At 44.6% G+C, this 22414-nt stretch overlaps 1 protein-coding gene and 1 pseudogene across 1 annotated transcript in view; one reads left to right on the top strand and one right to left on the bottom strand.

Annotated features, from left to right (window-relative positions):
* LOC106808980 overlaps positions 1–4885 on the top strand; it is a 68384-nt gene extending 63499 nt beyond the window's left edge. Inside the window, exons 67-69 of the mRNA XM_014811920.1 lie at positions 203–437; positions 1219–1481; positions 2136–4885. Of these exons, the coding sequence (XP_014667406.1) occupies positions 203–437; positions 1219–1481; positions 2136–2311 (674 nt within the window). The 3' untranslated portion in view covers positions 2312–4885. The remainder of the gene's footprint in view (positions 1–202; positions 438–1218; positions 1482–2135) is intronic.
* Positions 4886–4999: 114 nt separating this feature from the next.
* Positions 5000–17362, bottom strand: LOC106808970 (annotated as a pseudogene).
* Positions 17363–22414: the final 5052 nt, after the last annotated feature.

Here is a 22414-nt window from a genome sequence, read left to right as displayed (position 1 = left end):
TCTCTCTCTCTCTCTCTCTCTCTCTCTCTCTCTCTCTCTCTCTCTCTCTCTCTCTCTCTCTCTCTCTCTCTCTCTCTCTCTCTCTCTCTCTCTCTCTCTCTCTCTCTCTCTCTCTCTCTCTCTCTCTCTCTCTCTCTCTCTCTCTCTCTCTCTCTCTCTCTCTCTCCACACTGTACATGTTCTCTCTCTCTCGCTCCTGCAGACATCTGCACGGACTACTGCGCTAACGACGGCGTCTGCACGACGACGCAGTACGCGACGGCCGGCGTGGCGCGCGTCTCCGCTCGCTGTGACTGCACGGGCAGCTTCTCAGGCCTGCGCTGCCAGGAGACCGTCGAACAGAAGAAGGTGCTCACCGCCTACATCATCGGGGGCATCGTAGGCGGCGTCCTCCTCATCATCATCATCGCCTTCCTCATCTGGATGATATGCTATAGGTAACCGTGGCGATGGTGCAGACGCTTAAGTGACTAATGATGATGAATGATGATGGCTAATAATGATGGTAATTAACGATGTGAAGATGATAATGATGTTATGAAGCAGATGAAGCATTATTTGAAGTCTCGGTACAGGACTGAAACCCTATGGTTTAACCATTGACGAAGCCCTATACGGCTGAACGAGATAACCATGCCCTGTCGCGTTTTTGATACCAGGGTTGGTCAAGCTCACCCAGTTTGTACGTGTACGTGCATGTCGAAATTCTAACTTTGCAGCACGTCCGTTACTAAGAATTGTTTTTAGAATGTCCTAGCGCGATACTGATTGTGTATATTGCCTGCCTATCAATCTCATCAAACAGGTACGCGGATTGCCTACGTGAATGTCTATACAGGGTTCGTAGCGGGTCTTCCAAAGTCTTATAAGTACTTATTTTACCAAAAATAAAATAAGGGCCCTTATTAGTACTTATTTTTGGTGAAATCTTAGAAAAGTACTTAATAGTCCTTATTTTTTGCCAAAGGACCTAAGTTTTATAAACTGTTCTCGACTTAGAATAAGAATTGTTGTATATATAATACGGAATAATTAAATCTGCTGTGCAATTGTGTATATAAATATTATTAGTGTACTTTAATAGTCGACGATCTATCAGAAATCGCGTAAAAAAGTCTTATTTTGGCCTCCAGAAAAGGTCTTATAAGTCCTTATTTCAACATGTGTCTTACTACTATGAACCCTGCTATAAGCTTGTTTCTCGTGACTCGTCTCCAGGTCATACAGGAAGGAGAGGAAGGAGAAGCAGAAGGCCATGCAGCTGGAGACGATGAAGTCGACGGGCAGCATGCGCGATGTCGGCGCTCCCGACAACTTCAGCTACGGTCACCCGGCGTACATCGTCAGCGTGCCGCCCTCCACGCACGCGCGCAGCGTCGCCAGCTACTACGAAGACGAGGGTGACGACAATCTGTACAACATCGACACGCTGTACCAACACCAGGCCTACCCAGGGAGATATCCCCCTGCTGTCTATCCCGGTAAGTCTATCACCATCAGGTGTAATGGGAAGTATCCTCCTGCTGTCTATCCTGGTAAGTCTATCACCATCAGGTATTACGGGAGGTATCCCCCCTGCTGTCTATCCCGGTAAGTCTATCACCATCAGGTATTACGGGAGGTATCCCCCGGCTGTCTATCCTGGTAGGTCTATCACCATCAGGTATAATGGGAAGTATCCCTCCTGCTGTCTATCCCGGTAAGTCTATCACCATCAGGTATAATGGGAGGTATCCCCCTGCTGTCTATCCCGGTAAGTCTATCACCATCAGGTATAATGGGAGGTACCCCCCTGCTGTCTATCCTGGTAAGTCTATTACCATCAGGTATAATGGGAAGTATCCCCCCTGCTGTCTATCCTGGTAAGTCTATCACCATCAGGTATAATGGGAAGTATCCCCTGCTGTCTATCCTGGTAAGTCTATCACCATCAGGTATAACAAGGAAATTATTCCCCTTGAAGTGAAAAGTAGCAGTTCAGCACTAGCATGATTTCTTCATGACATTGAGGAATGAGGACGTTGTATCTACGTGGAGATGATCTTCATCAGCTGCTAAGATCCTTCAGTTGTCGCCGCATGTCTCGCGATTCACGAATTCGCATTCAGAGTGTTTTTCTCCTCTTATTGTTTCAGCGATAGAGGCACCGAGTTACCTAAGCTCCAGGGTGAGTGATCGGAGAGGAACGGACAACCATGCCTATCAACCAGGAGGAAGCCGCTCTAGCCGCTCCTCTTCTTCGTCCTCTTCTTCCTCCTCGTCTTCCTCCAGCAGTGCCTCCTCTCGCTCCAGCAAAAGGCCACGTCAGTAGGCAGTCCGGAAGAGAACGCGACCGAGAGAGTCCGTCGCTGGATCATACGTTGGCATTTCGTCCGGGGCGCTGAGAGAACCAGCGTGTCACACGTGCAGCGTTGTTTACACGAAGCTGGGTGGCCGTTCATACGAGTTGTCATGATATATAGCCAATAGGGGGGGGGGCAAAAGTTGTCGTGGTCATAGCAGAGAAGTTTCCTATAGCACGCTCTATGCATGAGAAAATGAGGTGCACGAGATTTTATGTGGAACGTAACATGTTATATAGTGGATGTGGATACAATAATTGTTGACCTTTAATTAATTTGTACAGCACTTAGTGTGACTGAAAGCTATGACAGGGAGAATACTCATAAGTCTGTGACAGATTTTATCATATAAATAATATACTAGGTAGCCCATCTAGTATGTTTCTATGGATTTAAACGTGTTTTTTGTGGAATTTCAGTGTCATGCTCTATTACCCCAAAACCTATGCGGAAAATTCATTAAATGGTTGTAATGGTGGCAACAGCGAAAAGATGTATCTCTATTGTGCAAGTTTCTGGAGACGTTGTGCAATTGAATATAGAGTCGTGTACCGTTTTATTATTTTGTAAAAATGATGCCAGATACGTGTAACTATGTTATTGCTGCAATTTAGCTGTAAAAACTGCGTTCTTGCTTTTAAAACATATTTGCTCACAGAATATTTTTACTAGTAGTTGTAATAGTTAATATTACTAGTAGCCACGTTTAGCACTTATTCTTGTGCTATTTTTACTTGTGGTTTACTGAACATCACACTGACAGCACTTACTTCCGATCTTCTGTTATAGCAGCAGTTGTTGCCTTCACTGACAGCAGGATCAAGTCAGTCCACCACACTCACGCTACAGCACATCTGTATTATGACCACGTTATATAACGCCGTTAGATATCTAGATGTGCTGCCGCGTGAGCGTGGGGGGGGCTAACTTCTGACATTCCACTGCCAGTGGTTGCCTTCAGCCTGTGTGTCATGCCACAGGCTTGAGTATGTAGTATTGTTCTTCTTTCACCTACATACTTAACACCAGCAATAGTGGAACCTCCCGTACCCCTAGGGACCTTCTAGAATAGTTCTTCGGCTAGGTCTATGCCCGCCCACTCTTATCTAGACTTACGAGACAACTGTCCATAGATATGGTATGGATATCTAGTGTATATTGTAGTGACCTAGAGAGTAGTGATGGTTCTAATATTGGTAGTCCTTGTGCATTAATCTCTAGCTGGGTGTGTCCTCTAGTAGCTGACCTCTCATCTCTTCAAATGCCACAGCTACGACATACATTGACTCATTCTCTACCTACATCTGACCAGAAGTGGATTATATAAAATGCGTCTCTCAGTATCCTACTCTTCATCTAACGTTGGATGTAGGTACGGAATTGCCCAACGTATACCGAGTGTGCGGTCGGTTGTCGAAGACCGTTGGGGCACGTACGTATTTCTGATTGTTTGTGACACATTGCTTACCTGTCCCTTCGCTTTAGTAACAGTCGTATCTGTTAAGGAAGTGAGGAGATGAGGCCGGAGTCTATCCGCGTGACAGCTGTAGTGTAGAGAGTTGATGAAATGTGTATGTGCGTGCTCCTCGTCGCATCGGAACACCGTGTCTGTTCGTTTGATTTGCGAGTTACAATATATATATATATATATATATATATATATAGCAGACGTTCCAAGAGCCACCGCTCTTCCGATGCGTTTGAAACGATCAATTCTGATGTAGGTATAATTCGACCGGCTATTCCGCTCGATAGCTGGAAGAGGCAGCAGAACGGTTTTGCAAGTTTCTATACTGTTCATGCGTCTTTATAATTGTAGTAGAGAACAGTGGATGCAAATATAAGCATGGCTATGTGTGTTCTCGCAAGAGAGTCGCGTGTGGGACACATGGCCGAGGTCACGCACGTATAGATGCTGCCAGCGCCCTAGGTGCTCGTCTTCATTTCTCGGTCAACTAATATTACTGTCATGATAGCGAACGGTCGAACGTTTGTATGTTGTCGAGCTGGAACGGGTCTTTGAAATTGTTGAAGAATGTTCAGATTTGGCGCGAGTTGGACACGGGTTGCTGGACGAAAGCCATTTTGTTATTTAGATACAGTTTTGCTGTTTAATGGTGCTGTAATACGAGAAGGAAAGGTTTGTCTGCACCTCTGGCAGAAGTGAGTGAAAACAACTTTGTTCACTCCTGTCTCTGTCTATGAAGCCCTTTGCTGTGCTATAGGTGTACGGAGAGAAGGGCTACATATGTGGAGCTAGGAATTTGGTTGGTGTCATAGGTTTACGTAATAGTTATATGGCTCATGGAGTTTCAGGAATGTACATATTTACATTCAGCGACAACTACCTTTTTTCTACCACTGACGTTGGAGGCAATCAGATTCAACATATAATCTGCAAAATGATGCACAGTTGTACTTAATACCAGACTATTTTAGCGCATTTATAGAATTATATTTACATGTGTGTAAAAATTTGTTAGCTAATGCAGATAACTGGTATGACTGTCGAAATGAAAGAATATAATGCTTTTTAACTTAAACACATTTTCTTATGCCGTAAGTGCATTCATTCGTGCCTATTAATTAATGTCTTTTTAATGTCCCAAGTACCTTCATGCCTCAATAAGTCATATGAAAACCAAATAATACCATCATTACATCAAATATAAATTCTGTTCAACTGACAGAATCAAGATTATATTTACTGCATACTTGAGCAACTATTTCGAACATAAACGTTCCTTTCTTTAACGCGAATCAACGAACAATACGAGCAGTGACATAGTAGAGATATCTTTAATGTCACACCTGCTAATATCACGTCAAATTATAGTCTACCGATAACACGTATTGCATGTTACATGATAGGAAATCAACAGAAGAAACTATGCGTATGTGCCTCTGCATTTGTTTCTTGAGCCTGGGAACACGTAGTGTGCGTTTATTAAATTATCACATCAAACTGCTCCACGTTCTCTTTCTAGTTCTCTCTTCCTATGTTCCACTTGGTAAGATTCTGCAGTCGTGCATGACAGCCGAAAGTAATCACGGCTTAAATCATAATTTTTGTAACAATTTCGTCAATATTCACCAACGTCACATAATGCTGAAATATTTACCACAAATAGATTCTTAGAATTCATAAAATGTATAAACAAAGCAAGACACTAGAATATTATATAAAAATGATAGGACGAGCAAAGGCTTTACAAACATTTATGTATCTATACACACTATGAGTACATTACTGACTATCAGGGGCACCTATGGAAATACACTGACCTCACAGTGTTCAATGTTCCATTTGAGCACGATGTGAAACTAACGGTAACCGTTTACACGCGTTTCTCGACTGAGAAACAGTATATCAGTTTTACTTTAAGCTGATGATATATACACACACCCACACGGGGTTGGTTATTCACGACAACAGGGAATTTGAGTTAGTAGGGCAATGATGCTCTTCAACAGATATTTGGGGACAGTGTACGCACATCCATGTACGACACTGCTTGTCGTTGGTGAACAACGGTAAACACATGCTACATTGTGATTTAGTATATAGCTGTGCATGATTCCTGGGCTTAAACGTTCAGAGCACCTAAATTGAGTCAGCTAGCATTCACACCAAAATTCCACTCGTGTCTTGCTGACTTTAAGACGGGCACTATTGCCTCGTGTGTTAGAGGTTCCATCCCCCTGCAATCTCGGTTGTTATTAGAATCAACAAATGATGCTCGCAAATATCGGCTGTACGTCACAATGGGCGGCATCCTCGAGCGAGTCTCCCCCGTGGTCTTCATACAGGCAACGTCGCGTTGCGTGGAAGCAGTCCCAGCGCCTGCAGACACACCATGCCTGCTTGGGCCTTGGCATGCTTCTTGTTTGGGCTTGCTACGGTCGGCTGATATTCGATGCCGTTCACTACGACCTGCAACGATGACGGCGATACCAGTAATGTATCACCTTCGGCTGTAAACTCTCACTAAATTCTCTGTCAGTATGTCTCCAGTAGACACTTAGTAGTACCCTAGTACTCCAGTAGGCACACTAGTATTTTATTCGTCTCTATAATCTTCATGTCTCTGTCATCAGGGCGTTGTCAGAAACATCGTAGTTCCACAATAATTAATAGTATTATGATAACACGCGGGAAACACAGTCAGACTAATAATATGGCAATAATGTTTCTTACAACAGGTGCCAACACGTACGTTCACATGCATTCACCATATATCATACAATTCCAAATTGGTGGGTAGATAATGTAAATTCATGCTACTGTACGTCCACATTCCATAAACTAGATTGGTTTCATAAAAGAAGAGGAAGCAGTTGTGTGATGAAGAAGTAAATGACTTTGTAGATGAGGTCTGTGTTTTATGACTGGAAATTTGTTTAGCAACCAGCTGCCACACTTCTTTACCACTAACCAATAGGCCATTATATCACTAATGCCGCTTTCATACTGCGAACGACTTTAGCCCGCTTCTGAAGCGGGATAACTTTAGGTCGGGATAAGTCGTTTTCATATTGACGTTTTAGCTTCGGGTGCTGACAGCAGACTCTTGACCACCTCCTAGCATGAGGTGCGAATCACTTTAGCTCGCGGCTATGCGTTTTTCACCTTCACACTGGGGTTATCCGCTTCAGGTTCCGGACCTGATGCTGGGATACCCCCAGTATAAATGGTGGAATTGGGGGGGGCGGGATTTAGGAGCGAGCTAAAGTCGAGATACCTTTTCATACTGACGTTAGCTCGGGTCTGAAGCGGACCTGACCACCCCCTAGAGCGGGATAACTTTAGCTCGGGCTAAGGGTGTTTCGATCTTTCATACTGGGGTTTATCCCGCTTCAGGTCCGGACCTGAAGCGGGATAAACCCCAGTGTGAAAGCGGCATTACTTACCTCATGTGCCTAAAACAAATAAAATAAACAGGCAGTGTTGCATATACAATCAAAAAGATCAGGCAAAGTTCAAAAGGTGAATGCCGGTAGATCAGTCTCTTGTATGAGCAGTTCACTCAGGAACTCTGTCATTGATAATTGTTTAGGCGAGTTCTTTTAGATATCTAAAAATAGCTTGTACCTTGAACAGGAAGTTTTTATTGTGATCTGGTCCTCCATCAAAGTGCATAACCCAAGTTGGCTGTCCCCATTTGCGTTTAGTGCAGAGTTCTGTCAGTGCTGATACCGGATGCTTGCCTGAGGTAGCACACAAATCGCGTTTAGAATCAATGCATACCCTTTCACATCCCGGATAAAGGCTATACACCAAAACAACAGACTCCTGTAATTCCAATGATGGATCCGATTATAACAGCATTCGTGAATTGTGCAGACATTAATTTAGTCGTGCCGATAGCATCATGACAGAAATCGTTGCTGCTCTCACCAACAACTGCGCTCACTTATAAGCCAATTTACCATTTCGAAATGTGGGATGCATTTTAGAACTGTTTGGCTACAAAATACCGATCATAGTTTAGTAATATTTGCTATTTAAGCTAAACAGTGCTTGCTTCACTACCAATCCAGTTTATTCAAACTGTTTGCACAGTTAACAATAACAGTGTCACCATGGAATGTTTAATTTTAAGAGAAAATTGTCAATTTAACAGCTTTCTACCCAATGTTATTACATCATAGCGAGGACTTGAGAGAAATCTATAACCTGGCTACGAAACGGGGTTAGCAAGCATGTGCAGTCGAAATGGAAAATTGGATTTATTCTCACACTCAGGTAAGTGGGCTTACCTGACAAGTCATAATGTACAGGTGGGGTGAACGCCTTGCCATGCTTTCTACCCGACTCCTCCTGTGCCACCAAACCTAACGATTTGCAAAGAGAGAATTATTAAGTTAAACATGCTATTACGATGTTAGATTTATGTTGAAATCTAACAGTGCCATACTAAAAACAGCAAAAGTTCTGAATATGAGCATCAGTACCACGAACAGGTTTACATATAGTCATACTGGTACTGATACTCATCGTAGCCAATATGTACGTGAAGCCATGGTACATGTGAATGCACTAGCAATCTGTGTTCATGTGACATACGCACAGATGTTATTGATGCGTATATTGGAATAATGTCGCCTAATTCCATTTTATCATATAAAATAATTACTACTGGCTGTATGCAGAATTAAATCACACCTCTTCGGTCGGTCTTAACATCCAGCACTAATGGTTCTAGGTTCCCACTCTTGTTCTTGCCAAGTCCTTCACCCTGTTTCCAGCCCATTTTCTGTAGCAGGTACATCCCCATTCCGCCCCTTAATGGCGCAGCCTGCTGGAATTGGTCCTAGAATTGAATGAGGCAAAGGTAAGAGCAGGCAAACATGGCCCAGGGTCTTGAGAACCACGTGGACCTACAGAAGTTACAATAATTTGTTTCCAAGCTGTACTGCTATGCAAAACGTTAGTGTCATGAAAGGCATACACACTATTTTCTCAGTAAGGCTCAAACATTCTTTGATTTTTTCCCCGATTCAACGTATGTATTCACATATCAGACACGATTGACTTGGATTCAAAATATTGTCTAGCATCGGCACATGCTAGCATTCTTTCTCAGATGCTACAAGTGCTCGAGAAATCTTAAAGCTAAATTCCTCTTTGGCAGGCAAGTCATGCATAAGGTTCAGTGTATGGCAAGTACAAGGCAAGTCGGAGGCACAACAAACCTTTCTGAACCTTTGCTCGCTTCTCAAACAACACGAATAAGATTAATAAAAGAAAGATGCCAGGGCGTATACGTAATAATCATGATCAGGAAATCGAAATTGGAAGACACAATGCACTACTGAATACATTTTATAGCAACACCATCGTTCAACGCTAGTTTTTTTTTATACGAACCGAACAATCGGTTTTCCATCTCGGCATCACGATACTATTCTGTTCTAGAACGGTGGAACTCTCCTGTGATACCCACCTACGTTTGCATCAACATCGCACAAACGCTCTTGAAGATTCTTGAAGTGCGACGCAATACCTGCAACATGTTTTCATGCCGAATACCGACTCCAGTCTCCTGTTTATTGCCGTGGAACAAGCAGCGGTTCCAACGCTGTTCCCACGGCAACAACCAGGGGCAGTATATACCAAAAGAGAGCATGAGTAGGGGGAAGGCGCAAGTGCCGAGTCGGGTGTGTTCGTTGATTTACGACGACGGGCCAAGCCGCACGAGTTTTCCTGCGTGCGGGAGATTGCGTCAGTGTTCCGCAACATGAAAACATGCTGCAGTGTTAGATTAACACAGAACGTCGGGCATTTACCGCAAGCCAAGCCGCCCACTTCTTCACACCACGATTACGCTCTCATCGCAACTCTCACACTCCGCTCACTCTGCATGCACAACTACCGCTGGCTTGCGGAAAATGTCAGACAGTTCCTCCTGAGATTCACAAGCAATTACAGGAAACGGATCCACGTCTCAAGGATGTGTGAAATCATTCAGAGTTGAAGCATTACATTGGCATGGCACACACCCAATGGTACATCTATTTTAAATACTCTGCTTTAACAATAGATGCAAATTTCTCATTTCAAAACACGTTCTCTAGGCTGCAATTCTACATGGAAGTCTTCCCCACCTAGTCTAATTTAGATCTGGCACGAAATGAGAGATACAGGAACTTGCGAGATACTGGTATTGTGATGCCCTAGGTAATTACTGACCTTTTGCACACAAAAATCACAAATGTCTACGTGTCATTACCCACTAACTGACTCGGCAGGACAAAGCACATTTAATATAAAGCAAGGGCATCATGCCTCGTCAATTCGACAAAACATGTTAATAAACCTTTCTGATGGGAAGGCGCTTGCCTCTCTATATCTGCCTGATATTAGAGCCAGCGGACCCAAGCATACTACTCTCATCTTAATAACCATATATACACTCCTGCCTGTCACTCCGCAAGAGTGCAGCTACAGTAGCGCACAGTGACAAGCGTTGCTCCTGGTCACCTAGAAGTAGAGATAACTTTTTGTAACGTCCTGCAGAATCTGACAAGCTTGTCACGACCCAACCGAAAGCCGGGTGTGGACCAAGGCTGTCAGATACTGCAAGACAGCAGTAAGTGTCACCAGCTATGCACTCACATTCACGCACGCACGCACGCACACTCATGCATGCACGTATGCACGCAAGCATGCGCGCACACACACAGATGCACACAGATGCACGCAATGAACACACACAATCTGCACGCACAGATGTACGCAATGAACACACACAAGCTGCACACACACGCACGCACAGATGTACGCAATGAACACACACAAGCTGCACACACACGCACGCACAGATGTACGCAATGAACACACACACGCACGCACACACACGCACGCACGCACGCGCACTCACGCCCATTGCAACAAACACACACACACGCAGGCACGCAATCACACACACACCCCGATTAAATTGTCTTACTAACTTAAGTCACTCTGATCATAACATACAGCTCATTGTTATTGTTATTGTTATTTACACAAAGCTGTATATATTTATTATATATTTTATTATCTCATTCTCTCTCCTGAAAAAAAAACATTACAAAGTAAAACGAAATCTATAGAGATGCGAAAATAACAAATCAATCCTTCGCATTTTACAAACCTACAAATTCAGAATAAGTTACTGTTCCATGTTAGTGAATGACTGCAATTCATAGCTAATGTTTGATTTGTAAGTCGTTAGCCTGACAATCTCAGCTATGTGATTATAATAATCATAGACAAATATATGTAACCGCTGTCGTATTCTTGGACGTGAGATAGCTAGCTACAGATCACTGTGCAACCCAACTCAAATCTCTGACAATGACTCCCACATGAACCTATAGCTGCTTGCGGTCCCAAACCACCAGTAAACCCTAAACGTGATCAGGAGTCTACCAATATATTGATAAACTCCTGACGTGATGTATGGCAGTTAAAGGGTTACACTAGTATGAGAATGAAAAACACACGTGTATCATCGCTCCCTACCTTTTTGGCCCATGCTTGGAACGTCCTATTGTTGTTGCCAAGCTGAGAGGGGCTAAGAACGGATACACCGGTGCTACCCACAAACTGCCCAGGCAGCTGTTTGGACTCCACCCACGACTGCATCTGTACGGATAAGATAAAAAATACATGCAATCGTAAATGAAGCTCAAAGGGAAGTTGTTTACAAATCGTATACACATACTTATTACAGCAATAACTTGCTGCCATTATTTTACTATGGATATTACCACTACTGAAAAACCTTCAATTCTATTTCCATGGGTTTACATGTAATATCTTGAAGTAAAACTTACTATATTCAATGCAACACCTTAAATAAATATACAGACTTTAATTTCTCCTTTTTGAACACTACAGATATAGGAAACACTTTGAATTGCTGAAACTTGCTTACTGAATTAATATGGATTTACTTGTGATGATCCTAACAAATCTGTAACAAATTTTGGCAGGAAATATACCCCTTGGATTACCAGATTTGATATGAAATTAAGACCCTGCTATAGAACTGTAAAGAAATACTGGCATGGCACGTGCTATGTTATTACCGCCGCGCAACGGAGTTGCAGGGGATGTAATGTAATCGGTCGTGTGTGTGTGTGTGTGTGTGTGTGTGTGTGTGTGTGTCCAGCCCGCGTGGCGCAATCGATAGCGCGTCGAGTCAGCGAGCAGCGAGTCAGCAGCAGGCGAGTGAGTCAGCAGCCGCCACCAGCGAGCGGCGAGTCAGTCAGCAGCAGCCAGCAGCGAGCGGCGAGCCAGCTCGTAACACATACATGTTACATGCTCGCGGAGGTATGCACTCTCCGTGAGTGCCCTCTGTCTAGTTGATACTGTTATGGCTGTTGTTAATGTCAGTTATTACTGCTACTGCTCATCTTACCTTTGCCTGAGCATTGTGGATTTTGTTCATGGCTTCCACATCATTTGGGTTATGCTGTAGCTTCCTCATAGCTGCCAGTCTCTCAGCAACTACCGATCCAACATCAATCATCTGTTCCAAGAAATACACACATATATATTCTTACGTTTACTTGCTACATCTTATTTGTTTGTTTGTCTGTCTGCGATGTCTACATTCAGACAACCTTTCGGTCGTCTGAATGTTAATCAGGGGTGTTTTATCTGTAAGCACACAGAACTGAAAAGAAATGAGCACTGAATAAACTGTTACATAATTGTTCCTTGAAAGGAGGAACACTGAGGCAACTTACTTTTTATCAAACACTTTTTATGCAGGACAGATAGAGATGCATACACAACATGGAATTTATGGAAAGGGCATAAAAGCAAACAACGTAGGGCACCCACGGCATTATATTGACAGGGATATCGGCCAATTGTCGAACGGCACAAAGAGTAAGGAGGGCAACTATTCACGTTGGCACTGACAGCAAGTTGTGTGTGGTTACCACGCTTACTTGCTCTGACACCTCATAAATCTAGCTGATATCCACCGCAATAAAAATTTCCTAGCTGCCCCACCAGATTTACCCAATGCCGCCTCTTCATAAATTCTACTTTGTTTATGTTAAAGGGATCCTTTACTCTAGGTTCTAGGGTTATTTTCAGTTAATTTATGTTAAAATAAAAGGTTAATAATACGCTACATAAAAGGTTTCATGGTTCAATCACCATTAGAATTTTTTTTTTTATGTTTTAAAACTAACGACTACAGTTTGATTACAATGACGGTGGCGCCACTCAAAGCGCACAATCTGAGAAGTTGCGCAAAACGACTTTTCAGCAAAGGGCTACAGACCGAGGGTGTTTCTTATTTATTAGCAAAAGGATTGTAATATCTTATAAATGACATATAGTTTCAGTTATATTATAGATAAATTTGTCCTTAAATGAACATCGTTCGGTTAAATAGCATTTAGGTATAAATATAATTGCACCTTTGTGATTAGCCCTCGATCTGTAACATGCAAAATATATTGGGAAATGCGCAACTTTTTCAGGGTGGCAGCACGGTCGCGAGTGTCAATGGCGCTGTTCAAATTTCGTATCGTTGATGTATAATTAATTATAACAATTAAATTAGGTATCTGGTCACAAGTACGTGTGGGTATAGACGATTTGTTATACAGTAAGTACAGTTGTATGCAGTAGAATCCTAGAGTCTAGTATCCCTTTAAGTTACGTAGCCCTCCCTGTGTTACATAACAAGCATTGACGATACACGAGTTATACCAGAACCCCTCCTCCAATTAGAAATGTTTGCCTTCGTGTCCCTCATACCATAGTGGGTGGTTCAGAGAACACCTTGTCCTGTCTCGCGACGGTAGACTCGACGGGCGGCGGCGGCGGCGGAGGCATCAGCGCCGCGGCAGCCCCCGCCCCGCTCTCTCCTTCTTCCCTCCCCTTCGTCTCCGCCGCCTCCTCCTCCTTCGCTGCCGTCGCCTGCTTCGACCTCTCCCTCTCCTCCTTCCGCCGCCGCTCCTCCTCCTCCGCCTTGTCGACGGGGACCCACTCCAGCTCCTTCTGCCGATGCTGGCTGCCGCTCGAGACGGGGAAGGTGAGCCGCAGCTGTGAGCCGACGCTCTCCTGTATACGCTGCATGTTACTTGTCGTTGGCTTCTGTGTGCCGCCCTGTTAACAGCAGCGACGCGTGAGAACGCGCAGACAATCGAAACGCAGTCATTACAGAATTAAGCTCGAGTTCATATTCGGGTTGCCGTACAACAATGCAGAGAGAGAGAGAGAGACGAGTGCAGATAGAAGTGAGAAATCCAGCCGAATAAAAGAACCTTGCATTGTTATTCGACTGACCGTAATATAATTTATAAACGTGCAATTAAATTAAAGCAACGTGAGCTTAGCCACATGTACATATATAAAGCAAGAGAGAACGACCGTGGACAAGTATGCCAGATATCCAACCGAATCTAACATTGTTGATTGCCTAGAACACACATACGATTTACTCACACATATAGCATCCAACCTTTTAAACCAAGGACCACAACCAGAACTAACCTATAATACCATACATGTGCATTTATGAATATTTACCAACAACGACCAGTGATGCACACTGATATATCAGGGTGCAAAATTAACGCGAGTCTGGAGTCAAATATTCCCTGATTTATTGTCGGACTCCTTGATTTGACATATGCAGGAGTCCGTGTGACTCCCTGAAAACTGTGCTATACTAACTAGTTCGTTCCAGAGCATGGCCTCGCAGAATTATCTTTCTTTCTTTTTTTAGCAAATGTCCCAAGAAAATTTGGCAGACGTTGCAGCGCAAATGTCCTTTTTGTTAATATCATTAGTTTTGAACTTCAGACTGCGGACTTCCTCATTTTGCTGCGGACTCCCTCCTATACCTTTTTGAGGGTAGGGTTAGGGTTAGGGTCCGTTGGACTCGCTTGTTCAAAAGTTCATTTCTACCCCTGTATATGCATACGCACGTGATTTCTATCCCCGAGTATCTAATAGAGTCAAACATAATTACATTCACTCAGACGTTTGCCCTGACTTGTGGCTAGAATCGTAACTTCGTGTGTATATCCACAGCTGTAGACTGAGATGAAACTTACTCGTATCAGCATGAGAATGTTGGAGTTGTTTTCTCGCAACTTGAATGGGTGATGTATGAACGCGCCCTCCTCCTCGTCTGATTCCGGCCGCGTGGGAGAGGAGTCAGAAGAGCTGGATAATTCACCTTCCTTTCTCACCAGTTGCCGACACACCTCTGTCGATCACAGATTAAAGACGTACCGATAAATGTATATCATACAAAATTCACATCACGGTTACGTTTAATAATAATATATGTATGTTCAATAATGCAGGTTTTTCGGATTGTTCTCAGAATGCATACCAAATAAGAGCATCAATAACATATCTAGATGATATAACTACAAAAGAATAAAATATTAGATAAAGACATTAACAGATAGCGAATGATAAATAAACAACATTAACTAAACTGCAGGAATAACAAGAATTTGCGAGAAATACGCACGCGGGTTATTGTCTAGGAACATGCCCAACACAAGGCCAACATACATGCATTCACCTGTTAGTTCCTGCACAGTCTTGCCTCCAGCCTGAATCATTGCCATCTGCTCAGGCTTCAGGTCTGGCAGCTGCAGGCCTTCCGGTAGCGCCCCCACGTTCTGCAGCTGCAGCAAGTTCTGTTTAGCAACCTTCAGCAGCCGTGCCTTATCGATGTGTTCTCGTGCATCCCTCACCGGCGAACGAGAATGCCGACCGTGGCGCCACCTATCGCGGGGATGCCGCACGTCCACGCCGCGGGGCTCCGAGTGGCCATCACTACGCCGCCTGTCCGAGGAACGAGAGCGCGACCCGCGCCGTCGCTGCGGCGACCGGGACCGGGTTCGATGCCGTTGCCGCGGTGACTGGGAGCGCCTGCGTCGGGCCGACGTGTGTTCTCGGGAGTGCGACCGCTTGCCGTGGCGTTCCCGCTCTCCCTCGCGTTCCTTCTCCCGCCGACGCTTCTTGCTCTTGTGCTTGTGTTTCTTGCCATGTTTGTGCTTCTTGCTGGGCGTCGCTGTTGCCTCGGCGCCTGCCGCCTCGCCTGCCTCCACGCCTGCTGCCTCGCCCTCCTTCTCGACGTCGGGTTCAGAGTGCGAGTCCGATATCTCGCCATCCGTGTCCTCGACGATTCCGTCCGTGTCACTGGAGTCCTCTTGTTTCGCCTCGGCCGTCGTCACGTCGTCGTTGCTGGGCATGCTGGGCGCGGCAGTCGACAGCACCACACTGCTCAACTTCAGGTCTTGGATCTTGATCCTGTTTTTCGTCTTCTCGACCGCGACAACTTCGTCGGGCTTCTCGAAGACACTGTCCAACACGACTGCCTTTGTGCAGACGACGTCTTCCTGGAGCGTTTCCTTGACAGATTCCCCGGCAGAGGCTGCATTGTTCTCAAGTGAACTGTTTACGAGAACACTGACGGCGCTATCGGCACATCCGGCTGCGTCGGGCGGAATGCCATCCGATTCCTGCTCGGGAACGACGAGTGAAGGATTCTGCACATCCTTGTGGGTGCCGCCATCACTGCGCTGAGCGCTCTGCAGTTCCGTCGATTCTCCCGGGGATTCGGCGTCGGATGGTTGCCGGGCACTTGTCGTGTCGCTAGGCAACAGATCGGCTCCTCTCCAGAAGCCGTCCTGCGAGCCGGCGGCCGATCCGTCCTGCAGACTTGATCCGGAAGCGCTCCCGGCACGTCGGCCGCTCGCTTCCTGCGGTGCTTCCTCGAGCTCCAGGTCGTGCATGTCCTCGAAGGAAAGCCCTCTCCGATTCGTGGCCGCATCCACGCTGCTCCCCGAGGTTCGGTGACTGCGGTGTATGCTACGGTTCCTGCTGTGCTTCTCGCGTCGCTTCTCCTTGCCGTGGTGCTTGCTCTTGTGCTTGTGCTTCTCCTTTTTCTTCTTCTTCCGCTTGTGTCCCTTCTCGCCGGCCGGGCTCGGCGAGCGGTCAGCGCCGCGTTTCGTCGTCGTGTCCGAGCGCGCATCACTGTTTCTCTCATCTGTGGTAGACTGTAACCGGCTGCTGCTCGGTAACCTTGTCTCGGTCTCAGCGGCTGCTGCGTCACCGCCACCGCTGCTGCATTCGCCACGGTCCGAGCGCGCCGTATTATTGTCGTCGTCTGCTTCCGCGCCACGTTGCGATCTGCCGCGGTGCTGCTTCTGCTTCTGCTTCTGACTCGACACGTTCTCTGGGGAGGTTCTGCCAGCTTCTATTTCCTTCATCTTCTGCGCGATAAAGGTGCTGAAGATTGTGTCGACCACACCTGGCTTCTCCTTTGTTTTGTCGGCCACCTTCTCCGTTGCTTTGTCGGCCATTTTCTCCGTTGGTTTGTCGGCCATTTTCTCCAATGCTTTGTCGGCCACCTTCTCCATTGCTTTGTCGGCCATTTTCTCTGTTACTCTCTCTATCACTTCATCCGCCAATTCGTCACTGCCTTTCTTTTCAGTCATTCCGTCATTTTGTCTTCGTTAAGACATTTTTATGGACATTACCTGTTTAGAATGAAAATTGTTACAGTATAACTCAACAAGATCGATTTTTCTTGGTTTACACAGTGGTGCACGAATAGTGACGTTGCATGTTGTACTTGTAGCAATAGAACAGTATTTAAATGACATTTACATAGAATTATCATGCGATATATGGTATTAACCATTAGATATTAAAATATTCTGCTGAGGTGTGCACTGCCGCTACTCATAGTATAGACATATCTATGATCTACATATTATAATATAACCTAATACAAGAGAATGTGTATGCGTAGCAGGGCCGTAGATAGCTCCAAGAAACGGTCATACATCAAGAGACATACATCATGTGTATATTGACGTTAGTCACACAGCCTGGTCGGGGTAGGCTGTAGGCTGAGGTAATTCCTATGGAGAGCAAAATTTCATGACTCAACTGTGTAATGATGAGGGATTGGCGCAGCTCTTGATCAACATCCATAGTGTGGTGGGGCCCATGGGGGTGGGTATGAAACAAGGCTTTCACAGATAAGTGACCAAAGAAATCATGTTCTAAGAGTTATTTACGATTATCAACCAAGCTTATTTTTAAAGGAATAATAGGTCCATTGATTATGCAATGTTGACGAATGCTAGAGTAACTGGCACCTTGTGTAGTTAATATTAAAGTACATTACCTTATAGCCAAACGCGTATTAGTTTGTCCAATATCACTGCTGGTTACTAAGAAATGTCTAATTGAAAACCGCTGGTCTTTGAGTCCAAAAATCAGTTGTTTACAGTTTCAAACCGCTGCCGGCGAAGCGGGTGTGATACAGATTTATAGTGCACCGGACATTTTCGCACGCATGCTCGGCCGTATGCAATGCTATAATCAGTGATTTCGTAAACATGGATGCTCGTGATAAGGAACTTTTTGTCAGGGCTGTCCACGTGCGTCCGTGATTAGTACGTGTATTTTACTCTATTTCCATGTTTAGTCCGTGGCCGCGGTTACACCGCTGACACCTCCGTTTCATCTGGCGTCCAAAACATACAGGCCGCACAAATGTTTACGTCATCGCTTGACTCCTGGATGACATTTACGGCACGTAAATGATACGTTGATACAACATCAACAACCGATTTCAAGTCTTGTTTGTAATGTAACCAGCCGTGATATTGGACAAACTAATACGCGTTTGGCTATATATAAAGGTAATGTACTTATTAACTACACAAGGTGCCAGTTACTCTAGCATTCGTCAACATTGCATAATCAATGGACCAATTATTCCTTTAATTTTGCTTCAAAATCTAGGGAGCAGCTGCCCCCCCCCCCCCCCCACCCCAGAGGCTACAGCCCTGCGTAGGTCAAATAGAGACCTCGGGAAATACTCATTCAGGAATCGTATAGTACAACCATGTCCATGGAACAATCCAAGTGTGAAAACACTGTGTCACTGTGTCACAGTGTGTGCTCACTAAACCTAAAACCATTAGAGGCTCGACTGGACAGACAGTGGCAGAGTGAGAGCCTTTATTTCGAATTCGACTACCGACACCACGCTTGTCCACCGGGAGCATGCATAAAGAAGGACTCTGAGCCGACTATAGTCTAGAGGCCCAGGGCCAGGCCTGTGTACTAAAATGTATTGTATCCTGAGACCCTGAGAGTAACATCCCTCGTCTCGGGGTAATCGGGTCGCAATATTATGCTGAGTTGTGCGGCTCCTGTACGCGGGCTATAGTCCTAGAGGCTAGAGCTAGGGGTAATCTAGCTCTAGTACTATAGCCCGCGTACAGTTTCCGCAGGGCTATAGAACATTCTATTACGAATGCTCGGGACCATCTTACTCCAGCCAGTCAGTGGGAAATACATAGTTTGCTAGCACTGCGCACTGGATGTTACAAACTTAAGTACATGGCTAAAGGCGGCGCACTGCATTTTGGGAAGCGGAACTCCCTTCTCCCCCTCCTTCTCTACCAGCTTCTCCCCCTCCTTCTCCCCTCCTTCTCCCCTCCTCCTCCCCTCTACTCGAAGATAAGGTATAGAGTGTATAGCTGTACGCTTTAGATGTCTTATGCATGTGATCATACATTTGAAAATCTTCAATCATAATAATCATTGTTTGTGCACGCTCTGTTTTAGGTGTTTACTCATTCGTTTTGCCCAATCTCAAGATTGGGTTTGGCCCAATAGTGAATGTGGCTGATAAATTCCAAGTTGTGCAACTATTCAGAGTTTAGGGTCCACAACATAGATACAAATATTATTCTTAGATCATGAGTATCATTAGCATTGATGATGTTCTCAGCTGTCTATAATGACATGATGTATTGTGTAGATGATGCAAGGGCGGATTTAGGGGGGTGGACCGGGTGGACCGGTCCACCCCCTTGAAAAATCAAGATGCCCTCAAAAATCATAAGCGAAAATTTTGTTGACCAACTAAATTTTTTTACAAGATGAAATTTCTTATTTTCCAAAAGCAACCAAAATATAGTTGTTGATTTCTGATGAGTTTTTGATACCCCCCTCATTTCATACCCCCTGTAGCCTGACTCATTTAGTCAATGTCTCGGTCAGTAATCAGTTTCCGCATCAAACTGCATGCAGCGCCCCCTTCCCACACGCAGGATTGAGCCTATGAGCGAGAGCGCCATCTGTCGTGGAGTTTGTTTCCGCATTCCGCATCCTGGTCTGGTCCGCATTCCGTGTCTGCTTTTTACCTATTCACCTATGCTTTTATATATAATATAAAAAAATGCCCAGCAAAGATCGAGTTCGGAAGCGAAAGCTTCAAGAAACTATCAAGGCAGCATCAAAGACTCAATTACTAGTTTGTTCAGGTAAGATTGTGTTTTTTTACAAGAGAAATAAGCAGTGAAATGTGTCAATTTTTAATGAAATATAGGTCCTGTGTGAAAACCTGATTTACTTACTAAGAATTACAAACTAAAACTTTTAGTTTGAAAGGCACCTAGCCTATGATGCAGAATGATATTTTAAATACGGCACATATAAATCCTATCTCATCAAAAATTTAAAAAAGAGGGCACCTTGACGGAGAAAAACGTTTCAAGCCCCGGCCCAAGGGCAGCTTTAAAACCCGATCTTTTTTTTAAAAGAGGGCACCTTGACGGAGAAAAATTGTTGAAATAGGGCACATGAAATCCCGATCTCGCCAAAAATCATAAAAAAGAGGGCACTTTGACGGAGAAAAATATTTCAAAAAGGGCAGCATTTTAAAAAAGAGGGCACCTTGACGGAGAAATATTATTCTAAAGCCAAAGGGCACCTAAAAAACTCGATCTTGTCACAAATTTTTAAAAGAGGGCACCCTGACGGAAATTTTTTTTGAAATAGGGCACCCAATTAATCTCGCCAAAAATCTTAAAAAAGAGGGCATCTTGACGGAGAAAATGTTTCTAAAAGGGCACATGAAAACCCGATCCCCGTCACAATTAAATCTTGAAAATGGGCACCTCTGTATATATTTGAAAGGGCACCAAATTTAGGGTTGTGAAAAGACATTGATAAATATATATATTTTGGCAGCATACAGCCGCAGGCACGGCAGTCATCCCAAGTTCGCTGATCCCGTTGTTGAAAATTCTGTTGCTGAATACGACGTTACTTTCGAAACTGGTGATGATACCGTAGGTGTAAATTCTGTTGCTGATACTTCGCTCATCGATACTGCTGATGATCCTGTTGCTGAAACTTCAATTCTTGAAACTGCTGATCCAATAAACACAGCGGAGGAAACCATCTATGAAGTTGTCGTTGAAAATGATACTGCTGATGCTACCAAAATTAATACAGTTATCATATGATCATCAAATCTTTTCTTATTTTGGATTGGGATCCTCATTCTATTAATTAAAACACTGACAAAAACTAAATCAAGATAATGTCAATATGCATGGGAAATGAAGGAAAAGGCCACTCCGCAACTTAAAAATTCAGAAATGTTCTGGGGGAGGACCCCCAGACCCCCCTTCACTGCTTCGCGCGTTCGCGCTCGCCCTTGCTTGGATACAGGGGTGCCCTAAATAAGGTGAAATATGATAAATGCCCTCCCTCAAAAATTATGGTCCCACCCCTTTGAAAAATCCTGTATCCGCCCTTGTGATGTATAACTAGTTGTAAACACACTCATAGTCATACTACATATACCAAGAGCGGATAATACCTAGAGTGTATAACGGAAAAAACGGGGAAATAGTGCTATTTCACGACGATACATTATTCTACTTTGCCTGTGAGTCTAGAATAATTTCATGCTATTAGCATTAAGCAGAATTCCTTGCTCTCTACAACAAGACCAACCGCCTTTCTCAATACGATACGCTAGGCCTGAGATATCGGTCCTAAACCTCCCCTCTCACATGCCAAACGCCGCCTCGTATCCCACTCTCTGCCACCATCCTACACGCGGTAAGCATTTTGGCTATCGGTTTCCGTCACCACTTGGAGCGCTGATAATTGATGTCATATGCCCAAATTTGGTACTGTTACTACACTGAGTAACTGAGCTGCGTTGTAAAGAACTTGAATGGAGCCGGCTCCATCATGACGGGCATTAGCCGTGCTAGGAAAGATAATGGAAGATAAGGGGCATAGGCGATGCCCCCATGTCACCTATGATAACCGAAGCACCGTCCATTCATAAATTTATCAGCGGAAATAACCGAACTTTCACGACTCAACGCTTAGCCGCGTGTAGGATGGTGGCAGAAGTGGATACGAGGGGGCGTTTGGCATGTGGGAGGGGAGGTTTAGGAGCCGATATCCTCCGCCCTAGGAGTATCGTATGACAAGCGGTTGTCTTGTTTTTAGAGAGCAAAGAAATTCTGGCTTAATGCAATACCATGAAATTATTCTAGACTCGCAGGCAAAGTAGAATAATGTAGTCGTGAAATAGCACTATTTCCCCGTTTTTCCGTTGTACACTCTAGGTATTATCCAGCTCTTGCTATTACTAGTATTAGCAGGGCTGCCAACATTGGTGATAGGTGAGAGTGAGATCGCACTGCGAGCGAAGCGACCGGGGGGGGGAGTGGGTGGGTGTGGAGGGGGGTTT

The sequence above is a fragment of the Priapulus caudatus genome, unplaced genomic scaffold, assembly GCF_000485595.1.
Source record: "Priapulus caudatus unplaced genomic scaffold, Priapulus_caudatus-5.0.1 Scaffold14, whole genome shotgun sequence".
NCBI lineage: Eukaryota > Metazoa > Priapulida > Priapulimorpha > Priapulimorphida > Priapulidae > Priapulus > Priapulus caudatus.
This window is presented reverse-complemented; position numbering and strand designations above follow the sequence as displayed.